Source organism: Simochromis diagramma, unplaced genomic scaffold, assembly GCF_900408965.1.
Source record: "Simochromis diagramma unplaced genomic scaffold, fSimDia1.1 OVJJ01000557.1, whole genome shotgun sequence".
Lineage (NCBI taxonomy): Eukaryota > Metazoa > Chordata > Actinopteri > Cichliformes > Cichlidae > Simochromis > Simochromis diagramma.
The window spans coordinates 2,609,134-2,631,480 of NW_024387156.1; the positions used below are offsets into that span (position 1 = coordinate 2,609,134).

Sequence of the window (22,347 nt, forward strand, 5' to 3'; positions counted from 1 at the left end):
GTGTTTACAACTGTGTTGTAAACACATTTAACTTCACATAATCCCTGGGATATCTTATAAGTATTAGAAAAAGATGTTTCAAAAGTACGTCTCCAGTGTTTCTTCATGAAAAATGTGTAAAATTACAAAGTTCTACTAGCTCATTGCCCAGACTGACCTGTCTTTATAAAACATAAAGTTTTTGTTCTTTTTTTTTTACTATAAAAACAAAAACTCTCTCTTCTTGCTCTCTGTCTTTCTTTCAACAAACTGTGATTTGCTTTAAAAAAAAATCAAAACAAAAGACTCCCAGAAATTTATGTACTAGATAGTGGGAAAACGGGGATTTGTTTGTGTGTCATTTAATTTTTTAACTATTACTTAACTATTTTGGAGTAGTATGAATGCCAGCTGGTGAAGTCTTCAGTCAGTACAAAATCTGTAAAACCTAAAGTTAAAAACCTATGCACTTCATCATTTTTCCCCCCCAGAAACCTTAGGGTAGACTAGACAGGAGTCTTTCCTCGGTCGATTCTGGCCCCCGACCTTACGTTTGACACCACTGTTCTAGAATCGTTGCGTGAGCAACACTACGTCATCAATATTGGACGGAAGACGGATCGTCACGTGCAGCCGTAGAAGGCTCCAGATAAACATGGCCACCTGTGTCAAGATGATAGGAGCTGCTAAACAACTGCACAGAAATTCGGCTTTTGTTGCTAAACTACACTGGCCTGGCGTTGTCTCCCGCTTGACCGAGACATCACCACTGAGCCGGCAACAGCCAGCGCGGTTCTACACCAGCATCGGAACCCCACAGAAAACATGCACGTCCCCCACCACAGCACTGACAGCTGGCAGCAGGCTGACCGGCAGACCTCGCCGGTGGATACGTGTCGGGGCCGTTCCACACTTCCAAGACAGTGTCCTCACCCGGAGCTGTGGACCGTATACGCTTCAATGTAGGATGTATGGAAACCGGGAAGGTGCGGGCTTCTCTGGACAGGATGGCGAGGACGGCGCAAGCTCCGGGGGAGAAGAGCCTGGGGGAGACGGCGGAGCACCTTACAACGGGGTTCAGATGACGGCTCTCACCCCCATGATGGTCCCCGAGGTGTTTCCCAATGTGCCTCTGGTTGCCGTTAGCAGGAACCCGGTGTTCCCCCGCTTCATCAAGATCATCGAGGTGAATCTGATGTAACCTTGCACATTCTGTCCGCTACTTGGTCTGGTTGAAGGGAGGGTGACGCAATCACGCAACAAACTGAGAGTGATTTGACATTTAAACGGTCTTCGGTAAAACTTAGTACACCTTAGGTTATCAGAGGAAGTCCAGTCTTAAACTGAAGAGGCGATAGAGCCTTCTTTTTTGTGGTGGCTCCTAATCTTTGGAACATTTAGTTACAGTCATGTATAGTGTATATGTTTTATAACCTGTAAACTCTGGTTAATTAAGGTTGTTAAAATTGTGCTTCAGACGTAGAAGTGTATCTTCATTTCACTTAATGCCACATTACCATTATTATCTCAGTGTCTGTTTAAAACTACACATTTTGAAGAGAACACTATGTGACTGGCACAAAGGTGTGTGAGGAGTGGGTAGAAATGCTGTTGCATAGCACGTTGTTTTTTGCTGTTGTTGCTGCTGTTTGTTTTTTCTTTTTTTAAATTAAGACTTAGTTTCTCTTCTTTATTTAGTCAATAAAGTAAAATGTCTCACAACCGATAAGGTCATTTTCCAGACAACCCCTGGAAACTACTGTTTATTGTATTCCAGTGTGTGATGTTTCTCTCTTCATGTCAGGTTAAAAACAAAGCACTGATGGAACTGCTGAGGAGGAAGGTGCGTCTGGCTCAGCCATATGCTGGAGTCTTCATGAAGAGAGATGATGCGTAAGTTTGGAAGTCACTTCTCCAGTTGAATTACTGATCACCAGGTTGTTGCATGCCTCAAGATGAATACTGATCTCAGTGGTGTGTTTTTGCTCCATGTGGTTATACAGTCTGAGTGTACTTTACAAATATAATTTATTGTTATACTCAATTAGTTGATGGATTCATCTATAGGATACTAGTTGAGTGGCGTTTTTAGTTTGACATCTGCATCACAGCAGAGGGGTCGGACTGAACAAGTTACTAAAGCAGCTGTTTTCTTAAAGCATTTTCATAGAATTGCCATCCTTTCAGATGTCAGCACTTCTCCTTTGCCTTGGGGGGGGAAACTGAATGCTAATTGATTCACGATGTCATCATTGTGGTATAGACAAATAATACGCAAAGAGCGCTGTAGAGCAACATCAGACTTCAGGCTACAGTATAATGCGGGCCAAGAAAAATAGTGCAGTGATTAATAAGTGAATCATCCAATGCCAACTCAGACGTCTGTCTGATGGATCCATTGAGCTCACAAAGACATACTGCAATTGCTAACACTATTGCATTCCATTTATCCAACACTCACAGTGAGACCAAAGGCTTTGGGAAATGGCTAACCCTGGTAATTATGTTTCCCAAGCGGCAGTACCTGTACTGTATGCAACATTGCAGGTGAAATAGAAAGGGATCTCATAGCTGTTAAAAGTTTTACTTTAAACTTTATTCACATCAGAAGACTGGACTGGCTCAAGACTTTTGCACAGGACTGTGCATCTCACTTATGCTGCAATAGGTGTAGGCTGCTGTAGGGCTGTTCGATATAACGATATATATATATCGGATGTCGATATGAAAACGTCTATCGTTTCATTTTACGCTATCGTTTGTTTCGTGGTGTCACAAAATAAACTGTTTAGGACAATATTTTTTTATTGTTTTGGTGGTCACTGTAGAATTTCTTAAAGTTCTCTCTTTCTCTTATATTTAATATAACCACACTACGGACAGACAAACGACTGTTTTTAACAGTAAAACCATCGTGTGGCTCCGCCGTTGCACCTTCTTATCTAGTGCACGTCTTTTATTTTGACAGCGAATGCGCACCTGCGGACCACTTATGTGCACCCCTGATTATAAGGGGCACTGTCGATTTTCAGAAAAATCAAAGGATTGATTTTAAGTGTGCCGTATTTTCCAAAAAACACGGTAATAACGACGGCCCGCTAGCATGCTCTACCAAAAATAGTGCTTTGTTTTGTATCTGATGGACGAAAGCTAAACCAGTTCCACACCACTGAAGTTGCAGCATTTTTACAAACCAATTCATGCGGATACCCTTTTGGTTCATGCGGATACCCATTTGGTGCCAGCTGCGGTCACAAGGCTGGAGCCAAACAAAAACACCCTGATAACGACTGTGTTTAGTCTGTTCCTTCCCATTCCATGCAAGGCCACCTGGGTTGGCTGGAAGACTGTTTACTTAGCCTAGCAGGGCGAAGGACACTGTCTCAGCTGAACTCTGGACACACACACACATACATATACACTGATATGCACACACTCATCCCCCCTCCCTTTCCAAACACTGTGGACATTTATGTGCTTTTTTTGTGCAGAGGAGTTTTTTTGTTTCCTGTTCTCATGCTGGGCTCCTGGGAGGACAGCATGAGAAGAGGTCTCTTTTTTTCCTCTTGTACTTTCCCATTGTAGTGTATATTTCAGTGGGTTTTTTTTTCTGTAACGCTACCGATCTCCGACCTGTATCCCCATGTGATGTCTGTGTAAGGTCGGGGGGGGGGGGTCGTCCTATTTCACTGCAGGGCAACCTGCATGTGGCGAATAAAGCCTTGATTGATTGATTGATTGGTTCATCCGTTTCATTCAGCAATCCGCTTTCGCCCTTCTCGTTCTCCGTCGCCGCCATGTGCGTATGAAAACAAAGGCACTGCTCATGCGCGTTTTACCCATATTCTATCGTGATATTTCATTTTCTTATCGTTGCCCAACATTATACCGGTATTACCGTGAACGGTATGATATGGCCCAGCCCTACTCTGAACATAAACACAAGCTATGCGATGTCTCTGATGTTTATCTGTTTCTACCTGTGCTGATGCTAGCATGACTAAAGCTAGCCAAGCAGCAGTAAATATGTGAAGCAAGGCAGAAGGATATACTCATAAAATGAACAGAATCATAAGAATATAAGACCACAAGCACTGCATATGTAACAAAGGTATGTTGACATCAAATGGTATGTTATTTGAAATCTATATGAAACAATGACACATCTATTTTTTTCCCCAATTTATTTTTTTTCCCCAATTTTCCAAATTAGTCTGTGATTGGCTTTAGTGTCCCAGAAATCTTATTTATATACAACTAAATATGACTCAGCAAATATGTTTTAAACGAATGATTCCTCACTTGATGACAAATCATCCATTTCCATATCTGCTGAGTCCTAAATTTGATGTCAGTGAGCTTATCAGTGGTTGGTGTTAAAAAAAAAAAAAAGCCCCCAAATCCCCTATGAGCAAGCACTTGGCGACAGTGGAGAGGAAAAACTCCCTCTTAATAGGGAGAAACCTCTGACAGAACCGGGCTCAGGAAGGGGTGGCCTTCTGTCTCGACCGAGTGGGGTTCAAATGTTCACTGACAATTTAGTTGTATATAAATGTGATTTTTAGGACATGATGTTGAGACCAATTAGGTGGAAAGGCAACGCAGCCAGTTCCGCTTCTTCTTCTTCTTCTTCTTACTTGGCGGAATCTCTGGCAGGCTCTTAACTTCAGTCTCGAGTTCAGCCACCTTCACAGTGAGCATTTTCTGTGTGTCTCGTAGTCTTTGCAAAGATTCCTGTACAGACAATGCAGCTGACTCTTCTTTTTCTATCTTCTGTTGTTCTGTGGTGTCTTTTTCTTTCAGAGCCTCCTGCAGAGACATTGCAGTAGATGGCAGTGAGTCCTCTTTTTCCATCTTCTCCTGTTCTCCAGTGTCTTTTTCTTTCAGAGGCTCAGATTTTGACATTTCATTTGCATCGGTGGAATTTTGTTCTTTTTGCTGCTGTGGGATTTTAAGTGAGGAAGCTTTGGCTTCTTTCAGCTCCCACTTAAGAGTCTCTACCTTCAAATCATGAAGGGCCTTGTTGGAGCAGAGCTGGGATTTGAGGTCACTGATTTCTGTGTTGACTGTCTCCTGCTCCTGCCTATGTTTAATGTCCTGTTCTTTGAGTTGATTTTCAGCTGCTAGGAGCTGTTTCTGGAGCATCTCTATCTGCTCTTGTTGATTCCTACATTGGACCTCAAATTCAGCCTCCTTAGAGGACGTCAGGCCTACAGAGTGTGTGTGTGTGAAGCCTCCTGCAGGGTAACCATCACCTCATCAAGTTTGACAATTGCTTCACTGTCATTTGTGAGAGCCTCTGTCTCACTGTTGCTATTGGGCTTATTACTAGAAGCCTCCTCCAGCTGCTCTATGAGGTCTTTAATCGTTTCCTCAGGATTTCTCTTGTTCTCGTGCATTTGTGCATGAAGGTTGTTCACCTGAAACAGGTGATAAGAAGCCCTCTTGTTAGCAGCTACCATTTTCCAATAAAGGGCGTTCTGATGGCTCTGGGAGACTTCCAGTTGCTGTCTGAGAGCAGCATCTCGTGCCATGGTTTAAACTGGACACTGCCCTGATGGGGTCTAAATCTGGGATTGGGCTGATATTGCCAAGTCCCTCCATTAGGCCCAGGGTTTGGTCTGCTGGGGTTATTCACGTTTCCCTCTCTCTCCATATTTATGTCCTCCTTTGCTTTTGAGATAGTGAGGGATTCAGCTTTTTCCCTTTCAGAAGTGGCTTCAGTGTTTTCTTGCATTTCTTTATTTCTCGGGTTTGTTCCATCAGCTATGTTGTTTTGAGCTTCAACAAGAGCGCAGGCATATGCCCGAGTAATTGGTCTTCTTGGTTCTTCAGCCACTTTTTGCTTTTTTGTTTTCTTTGGTTTCACCAACATTTCATTTTGAGCTTGTGCCACAGGAGACTTTTCAGGATTTGGTCTTCTGGCTTTTTCAAGCTCTTTTTTTGGTCTTTGCAGGATTTATTTTTGGTGTGATGACCATTTCGGTTTGTGCTTCTGCCATCGTAGATGCTTCAGCGTTTGCGGCTGCGTTTCTCTGCGTCTGCCTTACCTTTGATTTAACAACCAGGTTGTTTTGTGTTTCTGCAGTCTAGGTGACTGACTGACCAATTTATCCACCTGATAAAAGCATTGTTTCATTTTCCTGGACAAGTCCATTTAAGAGACCTGCTCTCTGTCTGGTTTTTTGATAGTAAACATGTCTTTCTGTCTGTTGCAGTAACGAGTCGGATGTAGTGGAGTCTATAGATGCCATCTACACCACAGGAACCTTTGTTCAGATTCATGAGATGCAGGACTTGGGAGACAAGCTGAGGATGATTGTCATGGGACACCGCAGGTTAGATGTACTGCTATTACTGGTGGGTGAGAAATTTTAGGTTAAAGGGCATAGGGATTGGTGTCATTAGAACTCTGGAGACAGTGCTCTCACTTATGAGTATGTATGTTATTTCTTCTGTATATCATCTGGGCTGTAAGGATCCGGATCACAAAACAGCTGCAGGTGGAGCCTGAAGAGGAAATAGCTTCAACTGTGTCAGAGTTGGAGTCTGAGCCAGAGTCCCACCAGAAACCTACACAAAGACGCAAAACCAAACGCAGCCGCAAGGACCATCTCAGTTCTCTGCCAGAGCAGCTTGAGGACAAGGTGAGAAACAGGAGCCTAATATCACATATGCCTTCTATGCACGCAGTCGAGAGAAGGACACAAAGATTCATTTCACCACAGCGTTCATTTTCTTTTGGACCTCCTCTTAAGTTGTCTCGGCTTTAAATTAACTGTCAGTGGTGCAACGGATCACGGTTGAAGTTTTCTGAAATCCGAACGGATCCCACTCCACTTTTTAAGTCTGCTGGTCCTTAACTTTGGGAGAAGCAACCTGTCACTGAACAGACTCCTCTGGTTGTTTATGGCCGTGTGCAGAGGATGCCCAGCATGGTCCATAATGTCCATATTGCACCTTAATTTGTTTTTATATAAGTGAGTGGAATGAGTCTTCAGTTGAATGTTTTTTAATAGGCAAAAATACTTAAATAAGTAAATGGCGAGTCAAATTTTTGTTTTTTTGTTTTTGTTTTTGCTGATCCGAAAATTGATCCGATCCGTGACTTAAAACCGTGATCCGATCCGAACTGTGAGATTTTTGATCCGTTGCACCACTATTAACTGTATGCGGTGGTCTAAGGGGGCGTGCTTTTACATAAAGTTATGTGTAAGCAAAACAGTACAAAGAAAAAGTCATTAACAGGAACGCCTGAGGTTAAACCAACACAGTAGCATTGTTTAGGCAATGCTTCCTTGCACATGCCTAACTGCAGGAAACTTCAAGGTAACCACATGTAGACTAAACCAGCATCGTTTCTAAGCACAGGGTTCACAAGCACACTAAACCTGCTATAAAAAAGCATGGCAGGTTTGATCAGATTTCCCCCAAATGTACATAATCACAGTGTAAGGCGTTTTCACGTTGCCGCGTTGCTTGTGTCGTAGGTGTCGCTTGACGATTTTCACACACCCTGCGTCGTGAGACACAATCTTTGTGTCCCGTCGGTCGGTTGTGCACATCTTGAGCCGGGTTGAAGATACAACTGTACGGTTATGGTTTAGCTCCATTTTAATATTAATCCTGAACAGAAGCTCAGAGACATACACAGAGGAAGATGTTGGAGCAGTTTGAAATCGGTGCTTATGATTTAATCACACTCTAGATCTTGTTGTAACATATGATATAGAAACTGAACATTTTAAGAGTTTCTTGAAAACCCCTTTCTTGTCTGATCATTTCCTAATAACATTTCAATTTAAAATAATTGATCACACAGCAGTGGGGAGTAGAGTTCATTACAGTAGATGTCTTTCTGAACCTGCTGTAACTAAGTTTAAGGATATAATCCACCCGCTGTTATCATCTTGCCCTGTAACAACACAGAGCAGAGCAGCTACCTGAACACTACTGCAAGAGAGGTTGATTATCTTGTTTATAATTTCAACTCCTCACTACGTACGACTCTGGATACTGTAGCTCCTGTGAACAATAGAGCCTCAAATCAGACGTACTTGACTCTCTGGTATAACTCTCATACACGCACCTTAAAGTAGGTAGCTTGTAAGCTGGAGAGGAAATGGCATATCGCAAACTTAGAAGATCATCATTTGGAAATAGTTTGCAGCTTTATAAGAAAGCCCTCCATAAAGCCAGAACATCTTACTATTCTTCACTAATTGAGGAAAATAAGAACAACCCCAGGTTTCTCTTCAGCACTGTAGCCAGGCTGACAAAAAGTCAGCGGCGGTGCATGAAGCAACCACAGCGGAGGGTACATTGGCAGCTTAAATAAATAAAAAAAAAAAAAAAAAAGAAGTTCCTTTTATAGAAGTGTGTAAGCTTTCAACATGACCTACATTTGTTAAGGATGGTTTGAAACTATTTGGCTCAGTCAGTGTCCACCAAGCTGTGCATCTTGGTTTTGATAATGTGTCATTAGTGATGGGTATAGTAATATTTATATTTTACAGTTCTTTCCACATTGATAGTAATTATTTTTGTTCTATTCAGATATCAGAGGCAGACCTGAGTCCAGAGCTTCAACCTTTGCCCTCCTCCAACATCCTGATGGTCGAAGTGGACAATGTTCAGCATGAACAGTTCACCGTCACCGAGGAGGTCAAGGTACAGAAAACGCATCAAAGTAGCGCGTTATTACATCATCTTCAATCAAGTGATTTTTAAAAAAAATAAATAAACTGTTTGTCATTCTTTAACACACACGTCTGTAATGTCATGTGTTCTACAGGCGCTGACAGCAGAGATAGTAAAGACCATCAGAGACATCATTGCACTTAACCCCCTCTACAGGTCAGTTCTACCATTTCAGTTTTATCATATGCAATCTGTAAACTTTCATTTTACTTTACTTTTTTACTTTGTACTGCTTGTAGTTTCAGGTTTCCATTCTATAAACCTAGTAAGGGTGTTCTGCACTCAACATCTTAAAGCAATTTCCAGGCAATCTGTGCTCAGTGCACCTTTTCAGCTGATGCTGAATTAGGCTGTTTTCTAATTTGCCAATGAAAACACTTTAAAGTCAGATGTTTATATTAGTACCAGGCTGTCGGGATGAAAACAAAATCCAACTGTAGTATTGATGAAAGGGAAGTTTTCTGAAATGTGCTTGTTTGTGTGTGAACCAGAGAGTCGGTCCTTCAGATGATGCAGGCTGGTCAGCGTGTGGTTGATAACCCCATCTATCTCAGCGATATGGGAGCAGCTCTGACGGGAGCTGAATCGCATGAACTACAAGACGTCCTGGAGGAGACTAATGTGAGCAGTCTGCCTGCTTATAGACCTTTATGACACTCAGTGTGTGAGCATTTTCCAGAGCAACCAGTGACGTGCTAACTCGTGACTCCTTTTCTTATCCTAAAACTTGTTTTTTGATACACTAATAGTGTCCAGTTGATTTTCAACTCTGAGTGGAGTGTCTTTATTTCATTCTAATACCCTCGTTTATGCGTGTATACAGACTTATTAAGAAACGCTTTTCTCATACAAAATAATAATAAATCAAGAAAGCAGCGTTTTTTTGTTTTGGTTTTTTTTTTGTTACTGAGAGATTACTACAGAAACGTCATCTCCAACTCTGCTGTTCTATTTCATGAAATCAGTGTAGCAGAGTTCTGTTCATTAAAAGTTCTGTGTGCAGTTCATTGAGTCCTGTTTCTGTGTCCATGCAGATCCCGAAACGTCTCTACAAGGCTCTGTCTTTACTCAAGAAGGAGTACGAGCTGAGTAAGCTACAGCAGCGCTTGGGTCGTGAGGTCAGACGTCATCATAATGTTGAAGTATTAAATAACTTCTGCTTAGGTTGTTACCCTTGGCCATTCATCCGTGTCTCTTCTATGTCCTCAGGTGGAAGAGAAGATCAAACAGACCCATAGGAAGTACCTGCTGCAGGAGCAGCTCAAGATCATTAAGAAGGTACACCAGACTAATCTGTGACAGACCACCTCTGTCTTCCCTTTGCCTGACAGACCCAAAGTCGTTCAGGAGAAACACTTGGGCTCTCAAAAACTCTGGGGACTTGCAGCAGTCAATTGCCAGCATACTGTTAAGACACGTCTTACAAGCCAATAGTCTCAATCCGGCACAGCTGACACCTAAAGCACCTTTTCCGTTAGTACCTACTCCGATCGACTCGCCACGATTCAACTTAGATCGACCGGTTTTCTTTTACAAACAGTGCTATCTGACACGCATGTCGTCAGAGCGTCCCGCGAGGTAATTAGTATGCGACACGAATGCTACAACAAAGGTGGACGTTGAGGCAAGAATATACCTGCAGCTCGGTCTGTGGCATTTTGTAATTCTCTGGGATCACGGCGATGTTTTTGTAGCCATTTCTTGTTTTCAGGTTTCAAAAATGGCAGATTTGATTTTCGGGAACTCATCAAATGATCAGCCATGTAGTGGCATGTAGTCGTCTGACGTCACATTTTAGCACCTGCTCGTATCGCTTGGAACCCCGGGCGAGCAGGTACTAAAAAAGTACCTGGTACCAGGTACTACAGCATGACGTAATTGAAAACTGACTGGATACTACATCAAATCACCTGTCTGGTGTACTTTGAACCATATTTTCCATTTATATGCTTTTGGTATTGTTCTCTTGGCAGGTGCATACACAGTTTCAGATTCAAATGCATAATTTTATCTTTATCATAGGCAAAGAAAATGTGAGCTGCGCTCAGAGTACAGTAGGAGCATGTGCCGTGGATGCAGGTGTGTGAAGATGTGGCTCATAAAATATTCTGTGTTTTTGTCATTAGGAGCTGGGTCTGGAAAAGGAGGACAAAGATGCTATTGAGGAGAAGTTTCGTGAAAGACTGAAAGATAGGACGGTCCCTCAGCATATAATGGATGTGATCAACGAAGAACTCAACAAGCTGGGTCTTCTGGACAACCATTCATCAGAGTTCAAGTTAGTCATCTTGTTTTAGTCTTCAAAGGCCTTTGAACCACAATACCACTTTACACTAAAAAAAAAAAACAGGAGTCAACTTGAAAACTACTAAACAGAATAGAGGGAAATGTAGTTTATGTAGTTATGCTATTGGAAAATAGAACAGAGGAAGAGGAAGCAGAGTTTGGCTAAGGATACTTTAACACGTGTTATCTGAACCCCTCTTTGCTCCATGGTGCGTGTGCGCGCGCGCGTGTGTGTGATTGCATTGGTATTTGCACTTATGCAGTATCTAACGAACCCAATCACTAAAACAGTCTCCTGGCTAACACGTTACCTTGGAGACTTGGTTCGCGCACCCTCACTTCCTTTTATCGCTCCATTTTCTAACAAAATGAGGCATCTTTGCTTTTTAGCTGCAGTTTTATAGAAACATCAGGTAGGTGTGATGTGTTTTGCATTTTATTTGATGTAGTTCTGCTCCCACCATATTTCGTGCACTCCAGCTGTGTGTCACACCACTCTTATACAATACTGGTGTATAAAAGACGTCACGAAGCGAACACCTGTGTGTCTCCAGTCACAGCTCCCCTGGCAGCCTCCTTTCTCCTTGGTCCTCTTTCTCTTTGAGTTTAAATGAAGTAAATGAGTCGAGACAGTACGACGAGCTTACGTAAAGAGAGACAAAGGAGAGAAGATGAAGAGGAACAAAATAAAGAAATGAGAACATTTATGAGAAAGGAAATCTCAGTTAGGGCAGCAGCTATTGATTATTTTAGTAATTGAGTAATCTCTCGATTAGTTCATCGATCAGTTGAGTAATTAGATAAAAACAATAAATATTCAAAAGAGAAAAACCACAGGTCTTTCAGAATGAACTGTTTATTTCCATTTTAGGTATTACAATGTTTTAAAGTTTAGCTGCATACGGCATCTAATCTAAAGAAGGGCATCAAAAAAGCCAAACACCATTACAAAAAGAAGGTAGAAGAACACTTCTCCAACTCCAACCCCCGACGCATGTGGCAAGGACTCCAGACCATCACAGACTACAGGACCACCAAACCCTCCCCCGCATCCTCTGATGTCTCCTTCCTCAACGAGCTCAACAACTTTTATGCTCGTTTTGAGCGAGGGAACCCCACAACCACAACCAAAGCAGACATGACGCCAGACCACCAACCTCTGACTCTCTCCCCCACCGATGTAGGAGCGGTGCTGAGCAGGATCAATGTCCACAAGGCTGCAGGCCCTGATGGCATCCCCGGGCATGTTCTCAGAGCGTGTTCTGGGGAGCTTGCAGGAGTGCTCACAGACATATTCAACCTGTCCTTGGCCCACGCTGTGGTACCTGCCTGCTTCAAATCCACCTCCATCGTCCCGATACCCAAAAACTCCAACCCATCTTGCCTCAATGATTACCGCCCAGTAGCACTCACCCCCATCATCACTAAGTGCTTAGAGCGACTGGTCCTAGCACACTTCAAATCCTGTCTTCCCCCCACCCTGGACCCCCACCAATTCGCATACCGCCAGAACAGGAGCACAGAGGATGCAGTCTCCATCGCACTGCACTCTGTCCTCTCACACCTGGACAACAACAACACCTACGCCAGAATGCTGTTTATAGACTTCAGTTCAGCATTCAATACAATCCACCCCTCACAACTCATCAGGAAACTGACAGACCTGGGCATCAGTTCCCTCATCTGCAAATGGTTACTGGACTTCCTGACCAACCGCCCCCAACATGTCCGGCTGGGTAACCACTGCTCATCTACCATCACAATGAACACCGGTGTACCACAAGGCTGTGTGATGAGCCCTTTCCTCTACTCCCTCTTCACCCACGACTGCAGACCTGCTGATGGTTCCAACACCATCATTAAGTTTGCAGATGACACCACGGTGATTGGCCTCATCAGTGACAACGATGAGGCCGCCTACAGGGAAGAGGTGGATCGTCTGGCTGAGTGGTGCGACACAAACAACCTGCTGCTTAACACCGAGAAGACCAAGGAGCTCATCGTGGACTACAGGAGGAATGCTGACCCACATCCACCCATCCACATTAAGGGGACGGCTGTGGAGTGTGTGAGCAGCTTCAAGTTCCTGGGAGTCCACATCTCCGAGGATCTCACCTGGACGACCAACTGCTCCAAGCTGGTCAAGAAGGCTCACCAGTGCCTCTTCTTCTTGAGGACTCTGAGGAAGAACCACCTGTCCTCAGACATCCTGGTGAACTTCTATCGCTGCACCATCGAGAGCATCCTGACCAACTGTATAACAGTCTGGTACGGGAACTGCTCTGCCTCGGACCGGAAGGCGTTGCAGAGGGTCGTGAAAACTGCCCAGCGCATCGCCGGAGCACCACTTCCTGCCATAAAAGACATCTACAGGAAGCGGTGTCTGAAAAGGGCTGGGAAAATCATCAGAGACCCCAGTCACCCATCGCATGGACTCTTCACCCTCCTGCCCTCTGGGAGGCGCTACAGGAGCCTCCGGACTAAGACCACCAGGTACCGGAACAGCTTCTTCCCACAGCTGTCAGACTCCTGAACTCTGCCTCCTGACACCTGACCCACGTTAACACATGGACTGAACATACACACACCCACAATGGACAACTGTACCCTCAAACACACAATAATAACATGGACTGAACCACCACTCACAACCACTAGCACTTTATATAGCCTCTGTAGAAACTATCTACACCCTCACTTATCTTAACTGCACTACTGTATAGCTCTGTGTAAATAATCATTCTGTACATTCGATAATCTTTAATCCTACAACTGTTTACAACTTGCATAGTTCCCATTTCTGTATAGCTGTATATCTCAGATTCTGTAAAGTTATTTATTTCATATTCTGTATAGTTTTTCATATTTATATCCTGTTCATAGCCTGTACATAGCTTGTACTCACTACAGCCTGTACATACTTATAGTTATAGAATATTCACAACATACTTCATACCGTGTACATTATAACATACCATAATAGACCCATTTCTGTAATATACTCACATATCTATATTATTGCTAATATATATTGTAATATATCTATATCACTAAAGCACTTCTGGATGGATGCAAACTGCATTTCGTTGCCCTGTACCTGTGCATGTGCAATGACAATAAAGTTGAATTCTATTCTATTCTATTCTATTCTATTCTATCTGTTAAAAATAACTTAATGGGCTTAATGTTGTCAAACGTTTTATTCATATGCTGCTCATAACTACGTCTCCGTGTAGCAAAGCTCCATCTGTTTTAACATTGGCTGTCCATCTGCTTGTTTTATTGACTATTTGCAGTAATCAGGAATCTACTGTTTGTTTCAGTGTAACCCGCAACTATCTAGACTGGCTGACCAGCATGCCCTGGGGTACCAACAGTGAAGAGAACTTGTTACTGGACAGAGCGAAAGAAGTCCTGGAAGAAGACCATTATGGAATGGATGATGTTAAGAAACGCATACTGGTACGCACACACACTCTAATACTCTGTATTTGATACATCAGATATATCCACACCCACAGAACAGTGGATCCTTTTTTATAGAAATGAACATCTTTCTTTTTACAGGAATTTATAGCAGTGAGCCAGCTTCGTGGCACCACCCAGGGGAAGATCTTGTGTTTCTACGGTCCTCCAGGTGTAGGAAAGACCTCCATCGCCCGCTCGATAGCCAGAGCTCTCAACAGAGAATACTTCAGGTTCAGCGTGGGAGGCATGACAGATGTGGCTGAGATCAAGGGGCACAGGTATGATCTGTGCTACTGTTATTTCTGAGAGACCTTATCCTGGATTACATTGTCAGTATCATGTGCAGAGAAGGTGGCATCCTGCACAAGGGCAGATAATGGTAGAATTAAATGTGATGGACTATGATGGGATGCAAATCAAGATCAAAAAAGGCAACTGTGCACACATCCAAGCAACAAAAAACTTGGAGTGCTGTGGATTGAGTCGTTTAGTTGTTTTAATTGGCCAGTGTTAGTGTATTCTTCACCAAAATTTGTAATCATGGTGGAATTTTTTATGTCACTACTAACTATGGAATGAAAAATGATAGGGCGGCACTTTGCTAGTAACTTAAAGTACTGTTTACCTAAACTGCACAAGTGTTTTAGAGCAAAACTTGGATGGCACTGATGAACAGGTACGAATGGTAGAGTAATAACTTAATTGGCTGCTTGACTTTATAAAGGAAAAGTGAAATCTTCCTGGATGCCGCTTTCAGGTTGCCTCTCTGTGCGTCTCTGAACCAGTTTAAGACCTTCTGTAATTGTAGATCTCTTACGGATTAATGGAAACATCCACAGTGTGTCCTGGTCTTCTCCTCTGTGTCCAAATGGCAACAATTCAACTTTCATTTTGAGGAAGACGATAAAAATCACTCACTGTAAAAATTGCATGTGTGTGTATCCAGACGGACATATGTTGGAGCAATGCCGGGAAAGATAATTCAGTGTCTGAAGAAAACCAAAACGGAAAATCCTCTGGTGCTGATAGATGAGGTGAGTGTTGTGATGATGCTCTTGTCGTTGTCTGTTGATTTCAGCATAACGTAACCAAAGCAACATTAATATGAAGGCCATCTGTTCATGTGTGATTTTTGTGCTGATATGATGTTTTAGCTTCACTTTGATAAACAGATATTTTTGCTTCATATAATCTGGCACTGAATGACATCTATAACTATAACGTTCTGTAGTATATTGTTCATGGCAGTGCTAAAATCATGCACTCTATATCAAAAAATGCTCAGTCAGTAAAAGGAGAAACTGTCAAATTAATTTAAAGCCACTGAGTTGTTTTGCTGACAGCAGTTTGAGAGATCTGTTCAGGGACCATCAGTAAGTCAAACAGCAGTGTGATAGTTTATAGGCTGGGTAAAGTAGAAGCTCAGGCTTCATACTGCTCTGGATTTCTGTCATATTTTTTACTTTTTTCACTTTGCTGAGCTGATACAGTATCACGTCCTGTTCCTGCTACAACACACGTTGGGGGATAGTTTATCTGTGTAGCCCATTTAATTAACGTAACTTTAGACAGGTGTTTCATAGTGCAATCATAAAGTTTTATCTCACATAGGAGGTCATCTGATTGTTGGGGTTCTCTCTTTTTTCGGTATTGAACTAGCCTTTTTACCTTACAATGTAAAGTGCCTTGAGGCGACAGTTGTTGTGATTTGGTGCTATAGAAATAAAACTGATTGTATTTAACCCACGCAGACATTAGGATAATGCACATAGAAGTGTCCTGCCCAGATGATGCGTTCAAACCCCGGCCATCTTGCTGTGAGGCAACAGTGCGTCCCTGTTCTGGCTCAGCCAAAGGCTTTTCAAGGAGATTGTAGAGCAACCTGATAATGATAAATTCTTTAATTATTACATCCTATTAAGTAAAAAAGGGATTAACTAGTTTTTCAGCACTGTTCTAAAACAATATTTGTCTAATTATAACAATATTACACCAAAGACAGAAAGCAGTCCTACATATTTAGAAAATATTTAATATGCACATAGGACATATCCTGGTCAAAATTTACTCCAAATTCCTTTTGCCATCCAAATATCTGGTTATACAGCATGTTTCAAATGATTATTTTCATGGATCCAAACTGTCAGGCCAGGTCTGCAAGTGAACCTTGTGCACTGATTTTTGTGATCTAACCGGTTGGCATGGAGTTGTTGGTTTCCAAGTTTCATCAATAGTTATATAACTGGTGATAAAATGATGTGATGATGTTCATACCGTGTCATTACCAGGTTGATAAGATGGGTCGTGGTTACCAGGGCGATCCATCCTCTGCTCTGCTGGAGCTCCTGGACCCTGAGCAGAATGCCAACTTTCTTGATCACTACCTGGATGTTCCTGTCGATTTGTCAAAGGTAGGTACTGTGTAACGAGTGCTCCACAGCTCCTCATAATATGTGGTTTTAATGTGCACCGTCTCTCCTCCTGTAAAGGTTTTGTTTATTTGCACGGCCAATGTGATAGACACCATCCCAGAGCCACTCAGGGATAGAATGGAGATGATCAACGTTTCTGGATATGTGGCTCAGGAGAAACTGGCTATTGCTGAGGTAAAATCTGCAAATGCGGGTTACACGTTACAATGTCTGTAAAGCTCTGTTAAGGGATGAACACAGTTTGTTTAAATATATTACCACAGTGGGTGTTTTCATTGTGGTGGTGTAATAACGGCGAAGGTGACAGAATATGATGTGAACTTTTAATCTTCTTTAAACCATTCCACAAGCTCTTGCTCCCAGTGGAAGGGCCAGTTGCTTCAGTTTAGTTCGATTTAATTTTAACTATTTTAATTACCATCAGAATAGAAATGTTTAGGATAAATATGATCACTCAGAATTAATCAAAGAGCTAGCCCAGTGTAGCTTAATATTTAGGGGAAATCGCAATATTTGGGCTTTGCATCCCATGTATTGTAAAATTGAAATAATGATTTTGACACAAGGTTTCTGCCCTTGGCCGCCGCCCAGCATAGACAGTGCACCCGACCCTACAGCACCTCCTGCGGGTAGTGGACACGTCCTTTAATAAGTGGAAGAGATGGATGGATGGGCGGGCATTGCATATTAGCGTTTTCTTTTCTTTTGGCTCAACCTCAGAGTATTTTTTTGTTTGTTTTTTCATTTCTGTGTGTAGCGTTACTTGGTGCCACAGCTGCGCTCACTCTGTGGTCTGACAGAGGAGAAGGCTTCAATCTCATCTGATGCTCTCAGTCTGCTCATCAAGCAGTACTGTAGGGAGTCTGGAGTCAGGAACCTGCAGAAACAAGTTGAAAAGGTAAAATATTGTAAAAGTGCACTCAGAAAACAACATTCTGCTTGTAACAGAAGCTAAAGACTTCTTTGCTGGGAGTAGTGGTATGAATATAATGTGTGTATGTAGTTGCTGGTTCTTTGTGACAAAAACATCCTTTTTCATTTTAATAGCAGTTGTGCCAAAAATGATTTTTTTTTTCTGTGTCATCCGATTTTTTATCTTTTATTTATCTGCTTATTGTTCTTCGTTTATTACCCACAGGTTTTCCGTAAGGTGGCGTTCTGTATTGTGAATGGTGAACAAACCGGAGTGATGGTCACTCCTGAAAACCTGCAGGAGTTTGTGGGTAAACCTATTTTCACAGTTGATCGGATGTATGATGTCACTCCACCGGGAGTGGTTATGGGGCTGGCTTGGACCGCACTGGGTGAGAAAGAGAGACACACACGCACACGCAGCACCAGCAAAAGTTACCTGTACTGAGTGTGCATTTATCTCCTGTGCAGGAGGATCGACGCTGTTCATCGAGACTTCACTCCGCCGGCCTCCAGGAGGAGCGGACTCTAAAGGAGAGGGCTCATTGGAGGTCACAGGTCTGTCAGGAGTTTCCCATCTTGCGCCACCGCATTGAAAACAGTGTGTGGGTGTAGGGAAAAACATTCTTCCCTCAGTTAGTCCTTTACAAATGTAATCTGAGCTTTGTGTATTGGTCATAGGAGAAACAGAGCTAGAAAGTCTTCAAACCATTTCAGAGGTTTTAAAAACATGATCCTTAACAAATGCAGGTAAACTGATACTAAAGATGTGGCTCTCCTGCAGGTCAGCTGGGTGATGTTATGAAGGAAAGTGCGAAGATCGCTTCAACCTTCGCCAGAGCATTCCTTATGACTCAGGAACCGGAGAATCACTTCCTCATGAACTCCCACCTGCATCTGCACGTCCCTGAGGTAACCATTTATTTCATTTCAGTTCCATTTTATTTTAAATTTCATAAAGCGCCAAATCACAACAGTTGTCTCAAGGGGTTTTATATTGTAAGGTAAAGACCCTACAACACTGCAGAGAAAACCCCAACAATAAGGTGGTGCGGTATGACCAAGTATTTTGATGACAGTGGGAGGAAGAAAAACCTTTTAATAGGAAGAAACCTTGAGCAGAACCAGGCTCAGAGGGGGAGGCCGTCTGCCACAACCAATTAGGTTAGACTGACTGACTGAGTGCATCATGAGAATCCAGCAGCAGCCTACACCTATTGCAGGATTCAGGGTCACCTAATCCACCCCTAACTTTATGCTTTAGCAAAAAGGAAAGTTTGAAGCCTAATCTTAAAAGTAGAGATGGTGTCTGTCTCCTGAATCCTGACTGGGAAGAGAGAACAGGTGCACAGGCGACCTCCAGACTCACAAACAACTTCTTCCCCTGGGCCATTCGGACTGTTAACAAACACTGCCCACCCTACACTCCACTCCTACCCACCCACCTCACCAATCTGATCATGGTCTGAGTAACCTTCATCACTAAGGTCACTCACACACAGACTCTATACTCAGACCAAGTCCTTTTCCACTGCTTCCAAGCACTTTGTTCTCCAATTTGTGGTCGTCTATTGTTTGTATGCATTTCTCCTGCTTGTTATTTATTCCTCCTGTCTACCATTTATATTTTATTCCCACACAGTTGGCATGCAGCACCCATAATTTCGTTGTACATGTACGATGACAATAAAGGGCTCTTCTATTCTATTCTATTCTATTCGAGGGGGCTGAAGCTGAAGGCTCTGCCTCCAATTCTATTTTTAAATACTCTAGGAACAACAAGTAAGCCTGCAGTCTCAGAGTAATGTGCTCTAATGGGGTGATATGGTACTATGAGGTCATTAAGATAAGATGGGGCCTGATTATTTAAAATAAAATAATAATATAAAGCAACTAATTAATTAGTTCTAACTTCTGTTAGTGTCAGTTAAAAGCCTTGCTGCAGCAAGAAAGATAAAAGCTATAAGGGACTTTTTAGCCTACAGCCTACAATAATAATGTAATGAATGCATGAACCAGAAATATCCTGTTGATGCTTCTTGCGATAATGGTAGAACTGAACTGTGGCTGGCAGTGCTCATTCCTGTCTATTTTCACTTGTTTCTAGGGGGCAACTCCAAAAGATGGACCAAGCGCTGGTTGCACTATTGTCACGGCACTCTTGTCCCTGGCAATCAACAAGCCCGTGCGTCAGAATGTAGCCATGACTGGTGAGGTGTCTCTGATGGGCAAAATACTACCAGTAGGAGGGATCAAAGAGAAGACTATTGCTGTATGTACAACAAATATTCTTTGCTCATTTCTTTAACATGGATATCGTTCATTAACTAACAGCTAAAGTAACTGATGCTCACAAAACAGTTTCATGAAGGATTTTGAGGTCAGTACATCTCCCATTTCAGCAACTCTGAAGAGGTATCATAAATGTTAACATGGCCAGCACACATATTAATGTTAGCTGTTTAAAGAGTAGCTATTGCTCGATAGCTACATTAGCCATATACTAGCAGGTCATGTCTGTGGCTAACAATAATGAAACAGTTGCATTATTGTGGCAGCTGAGCAACAAGTCTTATCCATTCTGCCAGTCTGTAATAAAGTGTGTTCATTTAACAGAATAACACAATTATTTGTGTTGAAAAAGTGTTGAAATGGAGCTTACACTAGCCCAGGACAATAGTGGCAAGTCACCAGAAGCGTGTGTGTGTGTGTGTGTGTGTGTGTGTGTGTGTGTGTGTGTGTGTGTGTGTGTGTGTGTGTGTGTGTGTGTGTGTGTGTTAGCTGTCTGTCATGTCAACAAAAAATTATGATTACTTTCAGAGAAATCACTTGGAATCACTTTTAGTTAACTTTGGTCGTTTGCTCCTCTGTCAGGCTCGTCGTGCTGGTGTGACCTGTATCATCCTTCCAGTTGAGAACAAGAAAGATTTCTCGGACTTGCCAGACTACATCACTCAGGGCTTGGAGGTCCACTTTGTGGATCACTACAGTCAAATCTACCCCATCGTCTTTCCACAGAACGAGTCTTAGCCTGTTTTCAACTATAGCACCTGACCAAGATTGATGGCACTTGACAACTCGGTACCTATTTATTACCCAACAGCAATAGCGGTGTCATTCTCGTCGTACATGGTGAAATCAACTTGTTACTTTTTGACTGAATGGACTCTGAGGTCCTGTTATAGAGACTTGGCACTACATCATCTGTTGCAGTATCACAGTGGAGCAGCAGCCTTGTTGGTCACTCGCACATGATCCTGTTTTGGTTACCATAGAAGCCTTTACTGTGTGGGTACAGCTGTGACGGAGACAACAACACTGAACTGAAATGTGCCAAATATGGACACGGAAAGTCAAATGGTGACGGTAACACGTGACCATGTCACTGATTAGCAGAAGTCAGATTGAGGACTTTGCTGCCAGGCAGCTTGTTCATCCAGGTCTGTGGATGGACTCTTTCATAGATTTTGTGCATTTGTAGTATACCAGATGTCAGGATGATGATGTTGAAATCAACAATAAACAGACATAACTGAATGCTGTTGCCTGTTCTAGCCCACCTCTGACTGTGTGAGGGCATTTTAATGGTTTGATTAAGTTAAATAGACTGGAATTTATAAACCGCTTTTGTACTCTTGGTGAGCAATTAAAGTGCTTGTTTCAACTTTATAATTTTAAAAAAGAAGTATGTAATTAGATGAAAATGACAACAAATGATCCAAAAGTGTTGCAAACAGTCAAGTTTGAATCAGACATGATGAGAAAGATAAACGGAGTGTAAAAAACTTTGACTGATCACTCAGATTAATGCTATATAGATGCCAGAGCATTCCAAAGAATGGAGTGTTCTACTTTCAACTCACGCAGCTTTTCTGCACCAAAGCTACTTCCTTCTTTTGCATTTTTAATAAAGTTAAAAACCCATCAAATAATGACTTAAAGTAAGTTTCAAAGTAACTTTTTTTTTTTTTTAATTTCTGCTATATGACTGTCATAGACCTATGCAGTGTTGTAGCAAAAAAGGTGGCTACGAAGGTCTATTGTGATTCTATTATTGGAATTGAATTGAGCCCATACACAGTTAGCACAGTGTCAGAGTACATCTCATATACAACAGTTCACCACAGGATAACCCACTGAAAACTCTGTGGAAGAGATCAGGTTCAAATTAGCTTTAACATCCTGTCAGGCGTCTGTTTGGTCAAATAAAAAGCTGCTGATACTACTCAAGCAACCCTGACAAGTAGAAGCTGATGTATGTTACATGTATTATCCATTATGTATTTTAAAGTGTGTGGTTTTATGTCAGACACTACAGATTTGCTCAATGTAGATAATCTTGGGATAAAAGTAATTAAGAACTTGTTGCCTTTTCCTTTTTGTCTGGACAAGGAAACACATGTTTGTCCTTAAAACTGTGCCTACAGGTAAAGGCAAATAAAATCTGGGCTTTGACTAAGCCACTTTGTAAGCACCTGTCTGCTTTGGGTCATTCTTCAGTGGTTTTGTTAGTGTGTGCAGAATTCATTTCCTAAAAGGAACTGTTCCAGTTCATCAAACAGATGACCTC

The 22,347-nt window shown here is 42.3% G+C and overlaps 1 protein-coding gene across 1 annotated transcript; it reads left to right on the forward strand.

Annotated features, from left to right (window-relative positions):
- The first annotated feature begins 480 nt into the window (after positions 1-480).
- lonp1 (lon peptidase 1, mitochondrial) lies at positions 481-22,248 on the forward strand. Its single transcript, XM_040048406.1, has 21 exons — positions 481-1,165; positions 1,784-1,872; positions 6,198-6,317; positions 6,458-6,626; positions 8,536-8,649; positions 8,774-8,835; positions 9,171-9,300; positions 9,714-9,797; positions 9,889-9,957; positions 10,806-10,957; positions 14,289-14,427; positions 14,533-14,711; positions 15,380-15,467; positions 16,722-16,844; positions 16,923-17,039; positions 17,623-17,763; positions 18,004-18,169; positions 18,249-18,335; positions 18,562-18,689; positions 19,885-20,049; positions 20,652-22,248. The coding sequence occupies exons 1-21, from the start codon at positions 635-637 to the stop codon at positions 20,805-20,807; spliced, it is 3,009 nt and encodes a 1,002-aa protein (XP_039904340.1). The 5' UTR covers positions 481-634; the 3' UTR covers positions 20,808-22,248.
- Positions 22,249-22,347: the final 99 nt, after the last annotated feature.

Bases quoted from the DNA above. Each gene is read 5' to 3' on its own strand.
- lonp1 (XM_040048406.1), top strand. From the start codon at position 635: ATGGCCACCTGTGTCAAGATGATAGGAGCTGCTAAACAACTGCACAGA. The intron at 10,958-14,288 runs GTTAGTCATCTT...TGTTTGTTTCAG, and splicing joins AACCATTCATCAGAGTTCAA to TGTAACCCGCAACTATCTAG. The intron at 18,170-18,248 runs GTGAGAAAGAGA...TCTCCTGTGCAG, and splicing joins GCTGGCTTGGACCGCACTGG to GAGGATCGACGCTGTTCATC.